Source organism: Gastrolobium bilobum, unplaced genomic scaffold, assembly GCF_033153095.1.
Source record: "Gastrolobium bilobum isolate Gb01-03AN ecotype WA unplaced genomic scaffold, APGP_CSIRO_Gbil_v1 utg37107, whole genome shotgun sequence".
Classification (NCBI taxonomy): domain Eukaryota; kingdom Viridiplantae; phylum Streptophyta; class Magnoliopsida; order Fabales; family Fabaceae; genus Gastrolobium; species Gastrolobium bilobum.
Window position 1 is genome coordinate 103,839 of NW_026896058.1, and position 21,385 is coordinate 125,223.

General features: G+C 34.4%; 2 protein-coding genes across 2 annotated transcripts; one reads left to right on the plus strand and one right to left on the minus strand.

The window, feature by feature from the left end:
- Positions 1–7,998: 7,998 nt before the first annotated feature.
- Positions 7,999–12,055, plus strand: LOC133297524 (auxin-responsive protein IAA11). The gene is made up of 5 exons (XM_061496691.1): positions 7,999–8,523; positions 9,720–10,048; positions 11,106–11,241; positions 11,588–11,649; positions 11,730–12,055. Exons 1-5 carry the CDS (start codon positions 8,255–8,257, stop codon positions 11,777–11,779), a joined length of 846 nt encoding a protein of 281 aa, XP_061352675.1. The 5' UTR covers positions 7,999–8,254; the 3' UTR covers positions 11,780–12,055.
- Positions 12,056–12,792: 737 nt separating this feature from the next.
- On the minus strand, positions 12,793–16,091 carry LOC133297528 (MDIS1-interacting receptor like kinase 1-like). Its single transcript, XM_061496696.1, has 2 exons — positions 13,418–16,091; positions 12,793–13,196 (listed from the first exon to the last, which is right to left on the minus strand). The coding sequence occupies exons 1-2, from the start codon at positions 16,089–16,091 to the stop codon at positions 12,793–12,795; spliced, it is 3,078 nt and encodes a 1,025-aa protein (XP_061352680.1).
- Between the last annotated feature and the right edge of the window lie 5,294 nt (positions 16,092–21,385).

Genomic DNA, 21,385 nt, shown 5'->3' on the forward strand with positions numbered 1-21,385 from the left:
ATCATAAAATTATGTCATTTTGGGGTTGAAAAATAAAAAAATAAAAAAATAAATTCAAAAATTAAAGGTCTTGAACAAAACACTGACCAGCCCCAATTGTTCTCCCTTGTTGCTTGTCCTTCCCCTTGATTGATTTCCCACTTTATTCTTCTTCTTCTTCGTCCCTAGTGGTTCTCCTTCGTCTTCTTCCCCGAATTGTTTTCCCTTTTCGTTCTTCTCCTTCATTATTGGTGGTTTTGCTCCTTCATTGTTGGTCGCTCTTCCCCTGCATCATTGTTGGATGTTCATTGCTCCCTCCACCATTTGTTGTAGCGGGCGTGCTCCACCATTGGTAATTCACCATGTTATTACATGAAATTTTTAAGCAAATTTGAAAATATCTGTTGTGCGGTGTCCTAAAAGTTTGGAAATCCACTGCTTTGTGATTTTGTTTTATGTATGTTCTACTTTAAGATCTGGGTCTGTGGGAATAGCTTCAAGTGAGTGCTGGTTGTAGTAGTAGTTCCAAATGAAGAAATTACGAATAAGTGGGCATATTCAAATGGTCACATAGCTTCTTTTTCCAAACTCTGTTCTCTTAACCAATTGGAGAAATATGTGCTATCTGAGCTCAAGTCTACTGCTGAGAGAAAAGGGTAACATCTACGGATAATGAAATAATATAGTAAATTGAGATTTGGATCTTTCTATGTAACTATTTATGCACCACTGTATACTATATCCAATTTTAGATGATTCAATGCTGTTAAAATGAAACTTTATTGCTTTAGGTATGAATAAAGAAGCTTAAAATTATACTTATAGAAAGATTTATAAATTACGAAGAATAGACGCTAATGATGGACAGAAAAAAAACTATAAGATTTTGGTCTTGCAATCTATAGCTACCTTCAGAAAACTATGCTTATACAAATATGTTGTGGACCCATACATGAGCAGTAAAGTGCTTATTCCTTAAGAAAGCCAAGTGTCATACAAGATAATCCTGCTCATTGCATTGGCACTTTATCACAGTTTCCGTCATGTGATATATGATTCTCTAATTTTTTTTATTTCCTTTTCAAAATCTTATTCTCTAACTATTGTTCAATTTTTTATTTTTTATTTATATATTCAAGATGGATCACTCCCGAATAACAATTATTGACGACATTGGCATGAGTGAAAGTTTAATATATTGTGATGAGGTTGTTGATTTGGAGAAAGACTAATAATTTTGAAGAATATGATCAGTGTAAAACTATGGAAGATGAAGATGGTGATTGTGGGAAAAATAATGTACATTAAATTTTGGAAGCTGATGATATTAGCTTCACTGATACCCCTATTTGATGGAGAGTAGAAGCTGCAGCAACTGATTCAATTTATTTGAAATTATGTTGCATATGTTTCAACTACGGGTGTGCATGGAGCAGTTCATAATCGATTTTAACAAAAATCGAACCGGTTTTCTTTTTTTAAATCCGATTTTTAATTTTCTAAACTGGTTTGAAACCATTTCCAAAATCGGTTTATGGTTTATAACCGGTTTTGATTGAAGATCGATTTTAATTCAAAACCGGTTATAAACCATAAACCGGTTATCAAGTTCAAAATCAGTTTTTTAACAAATTCAAAATCGGTTTTTGATGGATTGTGCTATTTTTATAAGTAGTTGTTTGTTTCTCTTGGTTATAGGTAGTTGACCAACTGTTTCTTGCAGGAATCTTCATTGTTTTGGAACTCTCCGGACGAAATGATTCTTATAGAAATTGTTTAACGTTGTTTTGAGAGTGATTGGTAAAAGAACAGTTGAATTATTATAAAATTTTAAAAAAAAATTGCTCTTTGTTCTCTCAAGATTTATGTTACTAAGAGTTTCATTTGAACTGATGGAGGAAGGTATAGGTAGGGGTGTTTAAAATGTTCAAAAGAACTAAACAATCCATAACCAAACTGCTCCACATTTTAAAAATCGGTTTTATATGAAACTGTATTAACTGGTTATTTACCAAACCATAAAAATAATTGGTTATCCATAACCAAACTTGTCTATAATTAAAGAACAAATAAGTAAATCCGTTGTGAGTTGTCCTTTTAATGGCGCTCTCAGAGATGTTAAGTCAATTGATTAATTTCGTTGCCATTTTCGTAATGATTTTTAACTTCATCTATGTCATTTCAAAGCCTTCGTCTTTATCATTTTTTTTTTGGGAAAAAAAGTTGTTACGTTACGTAAGTAATGCTTTCTTAGGATGCGACATTTCAATTTATGTGTACTTTTTTTAAATAAATATTTTCTATTTGAGTTGCTTAACTTTTTTTGCTATTTTATTGTTTGGAAGTTTGAGTCAATTGACTAATATAATAGGCATGATAAAAAATAATACTTATTTGTTCTTTAATTGTAGAGCAATTTGGTTATGAATAACCTTGGATAATCAATTATTTTTATGGTTTGGTAAATAATCAGTTTATAAAATAAAATACAGTTACATATGAAACCGGTTTTTAAAAATAACTGGTTTTTAAAATATGGAGCAGTTTGGTTATGGATCAGTTTGGTTCTTTTGGACATTTTGAACACCCCTAGTTTCAACGACATTTTTTTTTGTAATTTTGGTTTATTTGAAATGGTTGTAGTCATAAACACTTGAGATGTTTATTTATGATTTGGAGACATTGCAGATATAGCATACTACCATTTTTACTACTAGCAATTGATTGTATAAAAAAACAAGAGTGTACCATATAATGTATAAAAAAAGAAGAAGAGATTTTACCATATAAATTTCCCGGTAGTTTATTGATTAGCTTGGTCTTTACACATGAACTGATACACACAAGATTCAATTTTATGGACCTAATGTTAGTATATGGATGTCCTAGAGACAATCTTTTGATTAGATTAGGACATATGTGTACCTTTTATATTGTCGCAAATAAATCATAAGCACTCTTTATCCTGTTTCATATTTTGTCTCGATATAATTGTTAATATATTATATGAGTAACTAGATAAACCCCATGGAATAGAATGGGTATCTCTTGAGTATCTGTGATAAGATCACGATCATGAGGATTCAAGGATACCAGATGTTTATTCCTAATTTTATGTTCCTAGTCTAGAGACACTGAAAATGGGGATCAGTAATCTCGGGTAAGACCAGCACTACTTATCTACTTGTATACAGATACAAGGTAAAGACCTCATGAGCTACAGACATATAGAGATGTCTTAGCTAAAGTCGTGGGTGGATCTATAAGGGTATAGCTCGCACTGAACAGGCCCGGAAAAGAAAATCTATGAGGAAATCTCACATATAGTATCATTAGAGCAATCTCTTATTATTTGGGTGTGTCTTTCCTTAGACCGGAAGTTTTCGCCTAGACTGTGTTCTAGAAGGCATGTTTTGATTGTATACCTCGTCTGCCTGAAACATGGTGATTCATAGGTATACTTTTGGGCATGTCCTGAAAGAACACGAGCCTAAGGTGACAAGCTGAAGAAATTCGTCAAATCTCTGTGAAAGATTAGGTTATCTGTAAACCGGAGAAATCAAGATGATATTTACGTGACTTGGGAATCTATGCATAGTAAAGGAGATCATGAGATGATCTGTCTTTAGAGTCAGTAAATTAAAGACTCCCTATTTCAAGTTAAAGCTTACCCTAAACTGCAAGGGTTGATAAGTTTCCTCACCCTAGGTTTAATGGGAAGGTAACCGAGACGAAAAAAACATATAGTAACCAAATATATTTAATAAGATGATCATGTCATTAACCTAACTAGCTCTAGGGCAACAAAGCATTGTTATTGCTCTGTGTTGTCATTAAATGAGTTGTGGTCTTATTGAGCCCAAGCCCATTTATGTCAGTGGCTATGTTGGACCTAATGGGTCACACACTAACACCTTATTGTCTTGACATTATAGCATTAAAGGTTCTGGACCTAATAATGGTTGTTAGCCCAAGAAGACGTTTGGAAGCCTACCTAAGAAGGAAGGGGGCGCATGGATGGTGATAATGAGCTTGGATAGTTCAAGACATTATTAATTAATTTAAATAGTTAAATTAATTATCTAATATTTAATTTCATAATTTAAATTTTGAATTTAAATTTTGAATTTGAATTGACTATAGTAGTTTGTTTCATAATAAAAAGGAGAAGATAAGAGCTAGATTTGAATTTGAATTCAATTAGCATCTTATCATAATCATGTCCTTGATTTTAGGAGAGGATTTTATAGCTGAATGGGGCGCTCAAATAGGCTAGCCATATGATGGTTGTTAGACCAATAAATTGACTTTGTTGTCAGCCTTATTTTTTCTCCATGATTTGTGCGTTCCATGATCTGATTTTGGAGTGATTTTCTGACTCATAAATCAGCAGCATATAATCCTCCTTTAGTCTCCTTTTAAAGTGGAGTTCTCCTAAGGGTTTTAATATGAAAAATCTGCCACTTCTCCTACCATTCTATGTGCCACTCTTGTGTATTTTCTTATTGAAAATTAACTCATCTAAACACCTTGAAACCTTGCCTCCTCCCTCTCCATTAGGGACGCCTAGCTTGCCTCCCTTGGTGTTCGTTTGTGGCCTTGAAGAAGGGTTCTTCCGTCTTGACAAAGGGTGGTGTGGATCAACATTAGATGGCTTGTATCTTCAAGCCTCACCTTGATCATCTTCAAGTTTTGGAAAGCAAACAAGGTAACATCCATGTCCTAAAGCATGTTTCTTAATATGGTATGTGTAATTCCGCTTGAGAAAAATTTTGTTTTTCCCTCTCACATGCCTACGGCCTTCAAGGCCCTTTCTTTCACCTAATGCAAGAATTGGCTCACTAAACTTTACATTGTTACTAGTTCAAAAACTAATGTAATAGATCTATTTCTTAACTTACTAAATCTGCTCTTGTGCTTATTATACTAAGAGACAGAAAAATACACTAAATCTTTTCTGTCACTCTTGTGATTTTTAATATATTTGATCTTTTTTTTCTATTTTTTTGTTCTTATTCTAATTTTTTTACACATTTATTATTTTACTTAGACCTATAACACATTTGATTTTTTTTGCTATTTTTTATTTTAGTCTTTTATTAAGTGTTATAAGTTTTCATAACATTTAGTCTTATTTTCCTTTTTCTTTATCACTTTATTTTTTTCTTATAAGAAAGGTATAATAAGTATACTTAGTTAGTTTTCTAACAATATTGAAGAAAGGTGTGAATGAAAAAAACGACAGAGTTAAGTGACTAAAAAAAAGCACAAGGTGTAAATGTAAGTGATTCAAAATAATACTATTAATTTTTTTTTTAACTTTTCCCAAAATTTCAATTTAGAGATGATGCAATTTTATGAAGGCTCGTTGAATCTTAGACATGTCTAACTACTGATTTCAGTTTACCTTACAATTTCTCATTGATCAGCTTGTGTTTTCACTTGATAGAATGTCCTCGCTTCTCAACAGTACAATTATGACATTTGGTTATCCCTATATGGTAGACATTGTTGTTCATTGCAACTTTCCTAATCTTCTTTGTCCCAAAGGAAACTACCATGTGCTGCATGGACTTGGCTGACATCATGAACCATAACCTACTCTCACAATGAATCTCACTATGTAAGCTTACATTTTATTTTGCACTGTTCTAAAATGTACAATAAGCTGAGTATTTATTAAGTGCAAACATATATTTATCTTCAAATATATGGCCTCAAATTAGGTGACAACGTCTGGATATTTTATCTATTATCTTTTCATTTTATTTCATTACAGTCACTCCCTTTTATCATTTATAAAGCTTTCAAACATAGCATTGTTAAAGCCGAATGCAGTTGTGTCCAAATTGGGCTTAAACTAAAGGCCTCAAAATTTAAATTAGGATGACAATTTAGGTTTGGTTTCTGAAGGAATAAATTGTTTGGAAGCTGAAAGCAAATTTTAAGCACTAATAAGGGGTTGCTAAATAAGGGAAGGAAGCACAATGAAGTTAGTGAATATTTATTCAATATTGAGCGTCAACCCTACACTATGTGTGATATCAGGAATAATTATCTTATGTGAGACAGATTAATAATTATAGAGAAAACATTAGAATAGAGAGTGAGAAAATAATAATTATTAATTAATTTATAAATAAATAAAATTACCATTTTACCTATTCTTAAATTATATGTTTTAATGTATCCCTCTTTTTAAATCAGATATTAGTTTGTTCATACTTAATAATGTTTGGCCGGCACTTACTCAACTAAATAAGCAAGTTAATCGAATAATATCCAACGAATATTGAACTCGTTTGGATGAGTTTTTTTTCTTCAAAAATTACTTTTTTTCAAGAAAAAAAGCACTTCTCGTTTTTAGTTCGTTTGGATGTTTCCTTTTTAAAAAAGGAGAAGTCACAAAAAAAGTCAAAAACTTACTTTTTTTCAGAAACTAAAAATTTTAACTTCTAAGAAAAGCAGAAGTCAAAAGCCAAATATTTTTTTCAAAATCTAAATATTTTTATAAAAATATAAATAGCTTTAACTTTTATAAAATATTTTTAAAATAAGAAAATGATAAAAGTCACTTTTTCTAAAAGCTTAAACAAACGACCTCTAAATAGAGACAAATTAATATATTATTAAAAAAGACATATTAATATATAATTTGAGAATGATATTAAATAATAAATTGTTTATAACGTCGGGTGAGAAAATATAACCCACTTAACAAGTTGATGTACATGTGTGTCTCCCCACGGACCCACTGAACCGAAAGCTTCAGAAAGAAAAGTTGAATTTGGAAGTAATGGGTAAATTGGTGTGATGGGCTGTCGCCATTCCCCACAGGTTCTTCCCAAAACGACAGGCCAATTCCCTTTTCCCGAGCCCTGTGATGTCTGGTCCCACCTTTGTCGCCTTGTCGTTTGGACACCATTCACTGGGTCCTACCACACTAAACGCTCTTCTCATTTTTTTCGTTTCCATCTCTTTTTCTCACCTATCTTTTCTCATGTATTCGCGCCACGTCAACAAATTAAATTTAGAGTAAAGTTTTATTCATAACAAAAATTACGTCTCTATTTTTATCTCTTAAAAAAAAAACTCATATTTTAAAAATTAAATTGAGTTTTCATCGAATTTATGAGAAATCATATTTTTAAATAATTAAAATTATAGAAAGACCAAAAATTAATTTTTTTTAAAGAAAAAAAGTTAGAACCATATTTTTTTTTGTTAGAGATCCAAAAAGACTATACTCTTAAATTTATTAGTCAGATATTTTTTCTCTCTAAATTTATTAAAATACATCTTATCAAATAAACTTTAAATATATCTATTGTCTTCTAATGGCCCGCAGCAGAAGTTTACTAATTCAACCACCTTAAACTAATTTTATAAATTTTGCTTGAAAACAAAGAATGGCCTTCAACATGCACGCCTATATAATAAAAAGTCCAACTTTGTATACTTGTAGAAATAAAAAGGGATAGTTGCAAATAAGAATATTTAGATAAAATATTTAAAATAAATTGATTAAAAAAATTAAATATAAAATTTTACAAATAGGAATAATTTGTGTCATTTCTTAAGAAGAATAAACTAATAAATTAAGTTATTCTTAAAAAAAGTACTCTAATTCAATATTTAATTGGTCTAATTTTTTTTAAGGCATACATTTCTGACTAAATACATCTTATCAATTATTTAATTTTCTTCATAAAAGTAAAACAACTTCAATATATGCATATAGGTGATAGAAACAAAATACATTGTTTTAGTACATAAATGCAAAAAAAACAAATATGTACGTGGCAGCACATGGTTTGCGACTATCCCTCATATATCTCATGAGATGAAATCTTTTTCAATGTCGCGTGTCCAATTGCAATGGTGATTCGAGAGTGTACACAGAGAAAAACGACGAGAAAGAGAGAGAATCTAGAAGAAGGAGAAAAAATAGGAAAAGTACAATGAAGTTAAAAGCAAAAACATTGATGGAAGAACCGCACAAATCAGACCAAACCAGACATGTGGGGTCACACTGTCTTTTCTTTCCTGTCTCTCCGACACCCTCTCTCTCTCTCTCTCTCTCTCTCTCTCTCTCTCTCTCTCTCTCTCTTTCTCTTACCTTCCATCACCATTCCCACCTAAACCATTTATTGTACTCAAACACCCAAAACTTAATCTTCAAAATTCGCGAAACCCTTTGGCTTTGTTTTGCACAATTGATCATCAAAATCAGATTTTTTTTTCTGTTGTGAGTGGTTGTGGTAGTGGTGGGTCGATGTCAACTTTGTCTAAAGATGATAACTTGGTGCTCTCTTCTGAGGATTCTTCATGCCCAGATGAATCTGAGCTTGAATTGGGACTTGGGTTAAGCCTTTCTCACAACCCTGCACCTCCAACAAAGTCACATCATCATGCTAGAATCTTCACTGCTAAGGATTTTCCTTCTTCAGCAGCAGCATCACCATCCTCTTCTTCCTCCTCGGCCAACGTTACAGCTGGGACCAAGAGACCTGGTGATTCTCTTGTTGCTAATAACCGTCCCAGGTATATCATCTTAACATAATCTTCCTTTACTTGCTTTAATTGTTTTCAATAGGTTATGTTACATACTTGTTAATACAGTCTTTTATTTTAATTCGATCTTATTGAGTTTTTATGTGATATGGAATTATATTGGGTTTTGTACTCCTGTCCAAAATTCATCAATTTCTTTTTTAATTTGTGAATATATGAATCACGTGGTGTTACTTAATCTAAAGAATTCCATGGGCTAGAATGAGTTTGGAAAGTTCAAAGACTAATGATATTAAGGGGTTAATAGAACTCAATTTGATACTTTATAGTATTTAATCGGTTTAATTTTTTTTTTTATTATTCTTATTATGAGGTTACCATTTACAACAATTTTTCCCTATGAGAACTCATTTTGTTCCCGTATTGCTACAATCCGCAAGAGGGTTTAGTAAATAGTAAATAGTAACTATTAGGACGAGAGGTAAGGGTATTTACAAGTGACTATTTATGTATATATGATAAACTAGATCCATTTGGTTGCATACATGTGGAAGAAATTTTTTTCATAAATTCTCAGCACTGGAATAGTTTCATACTTCTGAAACCTGAAGAGAAAGATTGCTGTAATTTTCCTTGAACTTATCTGAAACTAAGAGCAAGTCATATTTAATTACAATATGTTTCAACATTTTGAAAATTTCATGGCTAATTTTTAACATTTTGAGAGGAGGGGAAGGATGGTGGTGGTGGTGGTATGGTGCAGTACCCCCGTAATTCTGGCCCTGTTTTAATTATGGCATGACTTTTCATCTGCTCCGTGGGTCATTTCAATTTCTTAATAGTACCTTTTATATGTTTGACAAAAGTAAAAAAGCAGCTGAACTTCCGGGGTTGGAGTTACCCATATAGTGTATGAAGTATACAGAGTTATTGATTTGCATCAGTAGACTAAGTTGTAGAATAATTTTCTTGCTTTTAAATTGTAATCCTTTTGCTTTTATCTAAAAGAACTGGTTTACAGTTTACTATTTCTCAACAAGAATTTTGCCATGTGCAAAAGAAACTTGTTTTATATTTTGATGTTCATGATTTTAATTTTTCTCAATGATGTCTGTGGTGTTGCTTTCCTTTTCTAGAAACAAAATGAATCAAATATTTACACATTTTATTCTCATTTCTTCACTGATGGGGTTGTCATTTCTGTTGTGATTGAATTTACCAAACAGTCAGGTAGTTGGATGGCCTCCCCTTCGAACATATAGAATGAATAGCTTTAACAGCCATGTAAAATCAACTGAAGCATTCAACTCTATGGCTGAGAAGACTAAGAGCAATAATACTGTGGTAAGGAAGAGTGCTGACATTGGCAATGATGATAACAACATTAATTTCAAAGAAAAAAGACACCTCAGGAGTTCCCTGATGGTCAAGGTAAATATGGATGGGATACCGATTGGAAGGAAGGTTGATTTAAGAGTTCATAGTGCTTATGAAACCTTAGCACAAACCTTGGAGGATATGTTCAATGCATCAACTCCTTTCATAACTTGCAAAGGTGAATTTTTCTGTCTTTATACTTGTAATAAAGAGAATGCCACTCCATTGAATTATGTCTTGTTTTCAAGATCACTGAGATTTTATCTGCATGCTGAATATTTTGTTGACTTTGTACTATTTCTTTCCTGTGTCCGCTTTAAATATGGCCCAATAATCTTTCTTCCTCTCTTCTTAACTTTGCAAATGCATATGTTGTGATTAACTCAAAATGGTGTTTTTTGAAGATTAATGAAAAATTAAAAACTGACAAGCATCTATGGATTATGTAGGTGGCTGCGATAGGGGTTTAAAGATTTAGTTTTCCTCCTTTTTCCCCTCATGATGTTAAGAATAGATTTGTTCTTTGTACTCCTTTTCTTCAGGCATGTCTCATTATTATGGTGCTGTAACATTGCGCTATTAAAATATATAAAAAAACCACCAAACAACAGCCTGTTTGTTTAAGATTCTCTTCAAATACAGTTTTCAAGACTGTTTGCTGGAGCTTTTATATGAAGCAACTATTTTTTACTTTTCCCAAACGCCTAGTGGAATTGGACAAAATGTAAAATACCATAATTTGATGCTATGTTTCCATTATTAAAAAAAGAAGAAGGGCCGACCCAGTTCAAATACCCACTTCGTGAGTGTCTGGGGAAGGGAATACTCTAGGCAGTCTTTCCCCTGCTTTTTGCAGAGAGGCTGATTCGAACCCGCGACCTGACACACCACGGCAAGCAAGCTTTTTCCATTATTAAAATAAGGGAAAAATAAATCTTATGTTGTAGGAGAATTCTAATCTAATGTCATAGATACATCAAGTGTGGGACCCACCTATTTAAAGAAAAACAAAAAACAAAAAAATGAGTGGCACACCTTTTTATGGTATGTGTAGGAAGGGTTTGTTTTCTCATGCAACATGAGAAAAACAAACCCTTTAAAATAATTCTTTTGTGCGTCATTTTTTCTATTTCTCTTGTATTTTGGTTTTAAGATAGGTGGTACCATTTAATTGTGTGTTTTCAATGTGTTGTATTACTTTTTTTCCCCAATTGTATTGACATCATTGTCAATAGGATCAAATGGGGAGGATCATGGCATTATTATTGGAGGAGAAAAACATTCGAAATTGTTGGATGGATCTTCCAAGTTTGTCCTCACTTATGAAGATAAGGAAGGAGATTGGATGCTTGTTGGAGATGTTCCTTGGGGGTAAGTAATTGGTCCGTAGTTTATTATTAAATCTGTGATGTTATCACTGATACCACTGTATATTTGCTAAACAACTATTTTATTTTATAAATGTATTGTGAAATAGTACATGTAATGTTTAATTTGGTCAGGCAATTCTGAAAATTGTATCTTTGTGCTAAGAAGTACACGTAGGAGTGCAGTAGGCTATCCCATGATCTATATCCAGTTTCTTGAACAAGGAAAAAATATTAACTTGTAGTGTTTAACTTGTCTTTGACTTTTACGATGTAATAGTGAAAATCAATTAGGATCTTGTTTTCTCTGCTTTAATATTGATCTATCTATCTTTTTCAAATTGCAATAGGATGTTCCTTAGCTCGGTGAGGAGGCTAAGAATCATGAGGACATCTGAGGCTAATGGACTTGGTAAGCAAATGCATTATTATTTCTAACACAACTTACCCTAAATATTTTTCTTTTACTAATTGTAGTTTACATATTTGCAGGACCAAGATTGGAAGAAAAGAACTGCAGACAGAAAAGCAAGCCCATATAGATATTGTTTTCATGGCTAAGGATAAGGAGAACTTATGGCCTTAAGTGTAACACAAATAGAACAGGAAAAACAGAAAGAAAATTAAAGGAATACTGCAAGTAAATGGATTTTGAGATTTAAATGATCAAACCTTGTTTTTTTTTTTTTTGCTTAATGAATCAGTGTCTGTTTGTTTAACTTCTCTTGGTTTATTTGTTACTGCCTCTCTATCCCTCATTACTTGGAGGGTGCAGGCATCATAGATATTGATGTAATAATGATCATACAAGTTACACTGTTTGTTTATGCTGTAAATGTTGGATGCTTGCTAACTTTCTCAGCCATCAAATTTTGATTGAAATTTCTTTAACTGCTATTGTAATTCAAGTTTCTATATTTAGGAATTATTAGTTTGGTCATATTGATTATCGGAACCATAATTTTTTTTTTTTTTTAATTGTAAGACAAATAATGCTTAGTGAAAACACGGTCCCAAGTGATTTATGGTTTTAGGTTTTAGCTTTTAGACAAAGCTAAAGTGTGTGTCAAGATCTGTTTCTCATCAATCTTGTGGTCAAGAACTTAAAGCACAAGCAATTTTGTGGGTTTAAAAAAGAATGCTTGCCGGGAATGTTGACCTAAATCCATCCCTTATTGTGACACTCATTTTGATGCAGATACCGTTTGATTTAGACAAGCACAAACTGATTGTTAATAAGAACTCTGTTGACTTCAGGGAATGTAAACTATTTTATGTATATGCATAACACACACACATGACAAAAGAATTCAACCCATAAAAAGTGTTATTCAAATTATAATAGGTACTAGGTACAATTGTTTTATCTGGTTAAATATATGCCTCTTCACCAGAATCATAATACATTGAAAAAAATTATTTGCAACAATTAATCTATTTTAAGAACAACGGTGAACCACTGAATTGATTACAAAATTACAGTAAATTAACAAAAGTACAGCTCTAAGTACAATGGAAGAGTATGTTTAATGGCATGGAACTCCATTTTTGGTTCCTACAGAAGGCCATTAACTGGTGATGTGCTAATGACTGGCATTTCCTTGTAAGCTGCAAATGTTTCATTGTTCCTACCACTTTTTCTCCGAGGCTTTGCCTCTCCAAGCATCATTATAACATCCCTCATGGAGGGTCTGTCCTTGGGGAGCTTGGCAGTGCAAAGAAGTGCTATTCTTAGAACTAAAAGCATCTCTTCTTGAACATGCTTGCAGTTTCCTACATTGGGGTCTAATGCTTCTTCTGGAGATTTGTTGTCGATCTTCTTCCTAATCCACCCTACAATGTCTATCGATTCTCCAAACTCCGGATCTAAAGGTCGCTTTCCTGTGAGAAGCTCCAACAGAACTACTCCATAACTGTAAATGTCTATCTTTTCATCCACCTTCAAGGAGTATCCATATTCTGCCAAATAATAAAGCACTGAAATGGTTAGAAATGTGAATCTTGTACATCTAAGAAAGAAGAAACATCTCTTCACAAATATGAATATAGGCAGTCTTCTCTTCTATGTAATTTGCTGATTGAAAGTTATGCTCTTTGAGCTTTTAACTAAGCTCTTAATTATTATGAAAACCAAAGTAGTTATTAAACTGAAAAGTAAGATGTATGAACTAGTAACTCACCAGGGGCAATGTATCCATAGGATCCAGCAATCATGGAGACTGTTTCATTCTTCCTGATCATCATCTTGGCTAAACCAAAGTCTGCTATCCTTGCCTCAAGATTTGCATCAAGCAGTATATTATTGGACTTAATGTCTCGATGGATAACTGGTGGATGACAATCATGGTGAAGATAAGCAAGTCCTTGTGCAATTCCCAGAGCTATGTTATACCGGGAAACCCAATCTACAAGCAATCTTACTGCTTGTTTACCATGCAAGGCATCTCCGAGGTTTCCATTGTGCATAAATTCATAAACTATCATCACATCAGTGTCATTATAAAGAAAGCCTAGTAGTCTTACAATGTTCCTATGCCTTAGCCTCCCTAAAAGATTCACCTCTCCAACAAGGTCATCACTGTTTCCTACTTCAATATCAGATCCTGATCTCCACAATTTTTTTACTGCCACAACTGTACTTGATTGTGGTATCTCAGCCTTATAAACAACCCCAGTTGCACCCATCCCAATCACATTTGTTTCCTTGATGCAAGATAAAATGTCAGTACTTGCGAAATCAAGCCTCTGAAACGCCATCAATCTCCAGGGCCATCCCTTTCTACCCCTATAAAATCTTTCTCGGAAGCACAATCCATCAGTGTACCACCTTGTGTATAAAGATCTTGCCACCAAAGCAGCAACCCCAATGGCTAAGATTGATAATATTCCAATGATCAATCCTGCAATGATGTTCTTTGCATGAGACCTCCCATGCCTTAATGAATATGCAGATGCTTGGCCACATGGAGGGAGGACACCACCACATAGGCCAGCATTGCCCACAAGATCATTTGGGTTTACTGATCTTAACACACCATTTACTGGGACAGGACCATCTAGTTTGTTGTATGAGACATTGAATGTTTCAAGAGCTGGAGACATACCAAAGCTTTCAGGTATTTGACCAGTGAGAGAGTTGTTAGAAAGATCAAGAATGGCCAATGTAGGCATGCTTGCTATTGCTCTTGGGATTTCACCAGTCAATTGGTTGTTCTGTAGGCTCAATTTCACCAATTTCTGACATGAAGCTATGCTTGCTGGAATGCTTCCAGAGAAACGATTTGATGAGAGGTTAAGGTCTCCAAGTGAGGGACTGTCCTGGAATTGGTCTGGGATTTCACCTTCCAAGTTGTTGTTGGAGACAATGAAAGTTTGCAGATTTGGAATGGAAATAATGGTGGAAGGAAGAGAAGAATGGAGGTTGTTTCTGGAGAAATCAATGAAAGAAAGGGATGTGGAAGAAGCAATGTCATCAGGAATTCCACCAGTAAGACTATTGTTAGCCAATTCTAATCTCTGAAGCTTCCCAAGCTTACCAAGACCAACAGGTATTGTCCCAGAAAGAAAATTGTTCTGAATTCTAACACGAACAAGTGAAGGACATGTTGATAGGCTTGTTGGAATTGGACCCAAGAAGGCATTATTGAAAAGTATAAGCTTGGTGAGATTGCCCTTGGTGCAAAGTGTTTCAGGAATCTCACCAGAAAGTGAATTGGATGATACATCCAACCACTGCAGTGGTGAATTCTTGCCAAGGTTACTAGGCAATGGCCCTGACAAGGAATTGTTCCATAGTTCAAGCACCATTAGTTGAGGCAAATCCCCAAGGCCAGAAGGCACAGGACCAGATAACTGGTTGCGCATGAAGTTCAGAAGCTGTAAATTCTTCAGCTGACTTATTTCATCTGGAATATTTCCTGATAACATGTTGTCTGAGAGATCCAGCAGCACCAATGAAGTCATGTTTCCAATTGCCGGTGGAATCTTGCCTTCAAAATTGTTCATGTATAAGAAAACTGTATTCAATAATTTGAGCTTTCCCAACTCAGCTGGAATTTCACCACCAAGATTGCCTTCTGCTAAATCAAGATACTTTAGCTTGGTTAGATTTCCAAATTCTGCTGGAATCCCACCTTCAAATTCATTGTACCCAATGATCATACACTCCAGTGATGAAAGCTGTCCTAGTTCTCCTGGGATTTCCCCAGTGAGATTATTCCCAGATAGACCAAGGAACTTCAACTTGCTCAAGTTACTGAAGGATTTTGGAACTGACCCTTCAAAGAAGCTGCCTCTAAGATCCAGTGTCTCTAAGGAAGAGACATTTCCAAGGTCCTCAGGAAGAAAACCTGAGAAATTGTTGCTGGATGCGTTTAAGGTCACAAGTCCTGATGTCTTTCCAAGGCCTAATGGAAAATCACCAATGAAGAAATTCTGGCTCACATCAAGACTCTTCAGTGTGGTGAGATTGGCTATGGATTTTGACAATGATGAAGAAAATCCATTGCAGCACAAGTTGAGAGAAGTGAGACTTTTTAGCCTTTGTATCTCATTGGATACACTTCCACTCAGATTCATGTGGGAGAGATCAAGCTTCTCTACAGCTCCAGCTGAATTGCACTTGACACCAGTCCAGTTGCAATGAACTGCATCCTTCCCTGGTGCTTTGTCCAACAATTTCCAATCATGTAGCTTATTCAACGGATCAATGAGACCTGATTGTATAGAAAGTAAAACAGATGCTTCATCATTCGTTGCAGCATCAAAACCACAAGAGAAACAGGAAATATAACTGAAGAATAAGAAGAAGAAGAACTGAGTTTTCAGCTGCATCTTGTTCTTCTTCTGCTTCATCAATTTCTTAGTTGTCTACCATTTGCACTCTTTACTGAAGGGTGATGATGTGGGGAATGGATAGAACACTGACAGAGAGTGATATCTCTAATTTTTGTGGGAGTAATTGAAAGGACAAAGGAAGATGGTTAATGTAAATGATTCGATGTATAATAAGGCTAGTATAAGAATAAACCATTGATTAGTTTTGGTCATTTTCAAGGGTTTGTCAGGTTTATGGACTGGTATTTCAAAGCAGATAGAAATGTTCACTTAAGGACAGTGAAGCTTTGGACTTTATTGGAAGTTCCTCCGACATAAAACATGGGAGAGAATGTGACCCCTTGTTACTGGTTTTGTTTCTTCTTCTTCCTTTATGTGTTATCAACTTATCATTGTCAATTTGAAGGAGGAATAATGATGCAGCAATTGTACTTTTTTATCAAAAACAATTGTTTCTCTCATATTTGTTTATTATGAACCCCTTTTTAAGGCAATTACATTCTTGCATAAAAGATTGAGAATAAAGGAATGAAAGAATTTATACCTTAAGGATTAAGTGGATAGATCGGGTTGTTTATATATAGTTTCACCCCATATTAAGTTTTTGTATTCCTTTTCTAGCTAGGTAATAAATTATATATAATGATCATTTCACAATCAATTTGGCAATCTATGATTGAGATTCAATCTGCTGTGAGAAATGAGAAAAAGTAGTTAGAAAAAAGTTACAAAAAATATTACTACGGTGCTACTACATAGTTAAAGAAACTTTATAACCTCATTGAGCTTTTATGTGCTTTCAGATCAGAACCTTTTCTTTTGGCGTGTTAATAAACAGTATCTATATCTAAACTAAAAAGCATCTTGCCAGGCCAGTACTTTCAATAAAAATATTCATTGAGCCACTTTAAGTGCTTTGCATGATTGTGAGAGTTGAATTTCAAGAAGATTTGAAGGGCTACTTCTAGCTATGAAAAGATTGAGAAATGATGTATAAGTGGCCCAACTAACATATGGTTAAAGATTGGATCCACCAAAGCATTGATGTATTTGTGATTATCTTAACATCAAAATCCAAAACTAAACCATGTGATAATGGGAATCTTTTTAACAAAAAAAGAGTAATGTGTATATCCATTAAGAAGAGCAAAAGAAGGAAGGAAGAAAGGAAGAGACAGAAGAGAAATAGGAAAAACATAAAAAGATGAAAAGGAAAAATCAGAACCATTATGATTTTAGCCTCATAATGTCAATTATTCATTATGATTAGAGAAGGGGAACCTTTCCATGTTACATGGCGAAAGAAACATGAAAATAAGACAAGTTCTACCCTCCATTAAATTAAAAAAATAAATAAATCAAAGGGCCACAAAAATGATTTTGAGATATTCATAAAACTAGAGCATCAGTTACAATATGAACTAGAGTAACATACACTCAAATACTCATTTGTGACTTACTAAAAGCATATATGCAAAGGAACCATCCAAAAAAGGAACCCAGCAATGTAACAAAAAAATTTCTAGCTCTACAATTTGATAGTACAAACTACAAAACCAAAAATCCTCAAATGAATCCGGGAATTATTTATCCATGCTAATTTCTGAATTTTTTTTTTTTTTTTTTTTTGAATACAAATAAGAAGTAGATGAAAGTAGGGATGCCCTTAAGAATGGAGAATAAATAATTAGATGAATTAGCAAACAGAAGGAAATGGGATGCACTCAATCAATCATGGTCTGAGCCCACCAACTGCCACTTCTTTCAGATCAAAATTCTTTCTTTTTTGTTTTTACACTTTTCTCTCTTTCAATATTCACATGCACACATGTGCCATGTTGGATTTTATTAAGTGATAATATCACTGCCCTATCTTTCTATTGCTTGTAACACATTTGGCACCTATGCATGTACTAAAAAAAACTGATGGAACCCATGTGAAATAGCAGCTTCCTAGTGAAGTACATCTTTCTTATTATTGGACAGAGCCAGTGAGGATTTCAAATAATGAATTGGCCACATTGAATTATTTGATGCTTGTTCTTTCTAATATACCCTTATTTCATTGTGGGAATCCAAGGGGTGTTAGAATGAAGGGGATGTTGAAAAATGAAAACTTTGCTTACGTGCATCCACGTGCCAAGGAAAATCACTACCAGCCTTTTATCATTTGAAAAATGAAAAGAAAAAGAAAGCCCATATTACTCACAGCAAAGAGATGCTAAAACGGGATCATAATGGTCCTAATTGCACGTGTACATGCATGTTGTTGGAACACATATTGGTTTTCCGAAATTATTTTTCCTTTCCTTGATCAAAACCTTGATATGTGTTCTGGGCTTGCTTTACTTTGCATATTATTATCTACATCTAAGAATATACAAGTCAGATAACACATTCTCTTCCGGATGGCCCAAACACTGAAGCGACTCAACTGTTCAGGCTCAGTCCTTATCTCCAACCCACACGTCAGCCCTAAGGGCTGACGTGTGGACCCTCTCATCCCCCAACGTTGCAGCACGTCCAAGGGATACACCGAAGTGTCCCATCTTGGGACGCTAACCCCCAAAGGCGATCGCCACAGGCACCTTAAAGGAAAACAACCCTTTGCCCAGTGTTGACATCGCCAGAAGCAGAGGGCGCAGCGCTGCCACAATGGCAGCTCCAGCACGCCTAACACTGCCATCATGAGAGTAAACCCTAAGGAGGGTTGACCCCTTCCTCACGAAACCACCCCATTTTCCCTATAAATAGCCCCCAAGGGCACACCTTGGAGGTATCTTATGTATCGTTACATTGCCCATTTACTTATAATCATATTGTCATCTTTACTTATCCCTTGTTGATTAACTGCTATTACTTTGGTCTGTACTTGTGCTAAGGGTATCATCCATACAGTGACTCATCCCCAAAGAGAACATAGTGGGCTTATAGATCCCAACGGTACACATTCCATGAATTTTATACTTTCGGACTAAGAAGCCATGTGTATATATATAGCGAGAGATATGTACATATGATCATAACCTCACATGTTTCAGGCCCATTAGGTGTTGGGTCTCAATTTGGTTTACCATTTGTTTTTTAAAGGGAAAAGTTCACCAATGCCCCTGTAGTTTGTTTCAGAATCACCTATGTTTATGTGGTTTTTTTTTCTATCACATATGTTCCTGTGGTTTGCAAAAGTGTATGTGTTTTTATCACATATGCCCCTGTGGTGTTTTATTTTTTACAAAGCACATGAGCATATGTGATAAAAAAAATCACAGGGATATAGGTAATTTTGAAGCAAACCATGAACTTTTCCCTTTTTTAAAATATACTTGACCAAGGAGAGGGGGAAAAATTGAACCCATGAAATTGAATATGCTAATACAGTAATCAGTGTGTGCTATTGGTCTAATTGATTTTGGTTAGAAATTAAAGTATGACTCTTTCTAATACACACTAAATCTTTGAAATTACAAAAAATTGGTGAACATAAACTACGATCAAAATGCGTTTGTGATCAGTATCACAAAACTCGTGTGCAAAAATTAAAGGATGCTTGTAGATAAGAAAAAAATGAAAGAGAGAATAGATATAACGTCCGACCGCTTCAAGAATCAATGACGATTCCCACATACTAACACGAGACTTTTCAGTGTGTTTTTTCCTCACTCGCCCACTTCTCGGGAAAACTTCCCAGGAGGTCATCCATCCCAGAATTGCTCCAAGTCAAGCACGCTTAACTGTGTGGAGTTCTTCCGATCCGGGTTACCGAAAAGCAGATGCATCTTGTTTGTATAGGTAGTACCAATTAATTCTTATAAGCTATTCCAAACTGTGCAGTCTCATACTTGCACAGTCTTTGGAATCCCTTGGGATGTTACATGCCCACCAGCTTCCGCCTGGTTCGTCCTCGAACCACACCGTACTGGAAGAGAGGCCTACTCTAATACCACTTGTAACGCCTGACCGCTTCAAGAATCAATGACTATCCCCACATACTAACACGAGACTTTTCAGTGTGCTTTTTCCTCACTCGCTCACTTCCCGGGAAAACTTCCCAGGATGTCACTCATCCCAGAATTGCTCCAAGTCAAGCACGCTTAACTGTGGAGTTCTTCCGATCCGGGCTACCGCAGATGCATCTTGTTTGTATAGGTAGTACCAATTAATTCTTATAAGCTATCCCAAACTGTGCAGTCTCATACCTGCACAGTCTTTGGAATCCCTCTCTTTCGGGTGTCAATTCGATTCATTCATGCATGTAACCCTCCGCTGGAAGCCTGTCAGGAGCCGCTCCTTGTCGTGCCTCTTTGCACCGGCGATCACTCCCTGCCCTCGTCAGCGCTCGAGATGTTACAATAGACACAACAAGCAATCTTATAGTTCATTTTTATTTGTCTTCCATTTCGTCTTAAATCTTCAATGTCTGTTAGAAATATGATATCAAGATATAAAATCATTTATCTGCTCTTATTATGAAAATATAAACCTTAACCTCTTGAGAAATTTTATTACATGACAATATCATTAATTTTTGGTCATATGTTCTAGTTATGTCACAAGAACAAAACTGAGTCTAGGGAGGTGTATTGGGTTGAGATTTTAAAAGATTTTAATGGATTATTTTTGGATAAAAAACTTCATTGGTATTCAATTAGGATTTTAAAAAATTATTTTAGCGTCCGTCCAAATCCGGTGGGATTCAGTCAAGATTTTAAACAAAAGAAAAACAACCTTGTGCTATTCAAAAATCTGATGATTTTAGTGAATTTTCTATTCGTATGAATTTCGTGAGACTTTTTAGTGAGAAGTAAAAATAGGATGCCTCTCCAACAATCTCACCCTAATTCCTAAGATTTTTTTAGATTTCTTTATTGCAGTGCTTCTTCGTTTGGCGGGTCGACTAGATTAAAATCGAGTTCCACCACATGAGCTTTGTCAAAGCTCAAAAACAGCATATTTTTAAGCGATTTTTATCACAAAACAACCCAGAAACAACAACCAAACAAAATTCTAATCTAATCCATCACAAAAATAGAAGATTTTTGAGAGCTTTTTAAAATTAAAAAAATAATTTTTCAAGTTATGGGTCGTGATTTTTCTTAGCACAAAAATGTGTGATTTTTGTATTAAAAATAACATAAAACAATGATAAAATAACTCGGAACAAAAACCCCTAAACCAATTTTCGTTTTAAATAAATGAAACGAGATTGATTTAAAGAAAAATTGAAACTTTCGTAATATGAATCCTATGTTTCGTAATAATACATTTATGAACGAAATTCTTTCACTATAGGAAACCATTTCAAACATTTTTTT

What these genes read in the sequence shown, in the direction of transcription:
- LOC133297524 (XM_061496691.1), top strand. Translation starts at nt 8,255, where the DNA reads ATGTCAACTTTGTCTAAAGATGATAACTTGGTGCTCTCTTCTGAGGAT. An exon ending in GTTGCTAATAACCGTCCCAG is followed by an intron (nt 8,524 to 9,719) that starts GTATATCATCTT and finishes TTTACCAAACAG; the next exon opens with TCAGGTAGTTGGATGGCCTC. An exon ending in ATCTGAGGCTAATGGACTTG is followed by an intron (nt 11,650 to 11,729) that starts GTAAGCAAATGC and finishes ACATATTTGCAG; the next exon opens with GACCAAGATTGGAAGAAAAG.
- LOC133297528 (XM_061496696.1), bottom strand. Translation starts at nt 16,091, where the DNA reads ATGAAGCAGAAGAAGAACAAGATGCAGCTGAAAACTCAGTTCTTCTTC. An exon ending in CTATGGATACATTGCCCCTG is followed by an intron (nt 13,197 to 13,417) that starts GTGAGTTACTAG and finishes ATTATTTGGCAG; the next exon opens with AATATGGATACTCCTTGAAG.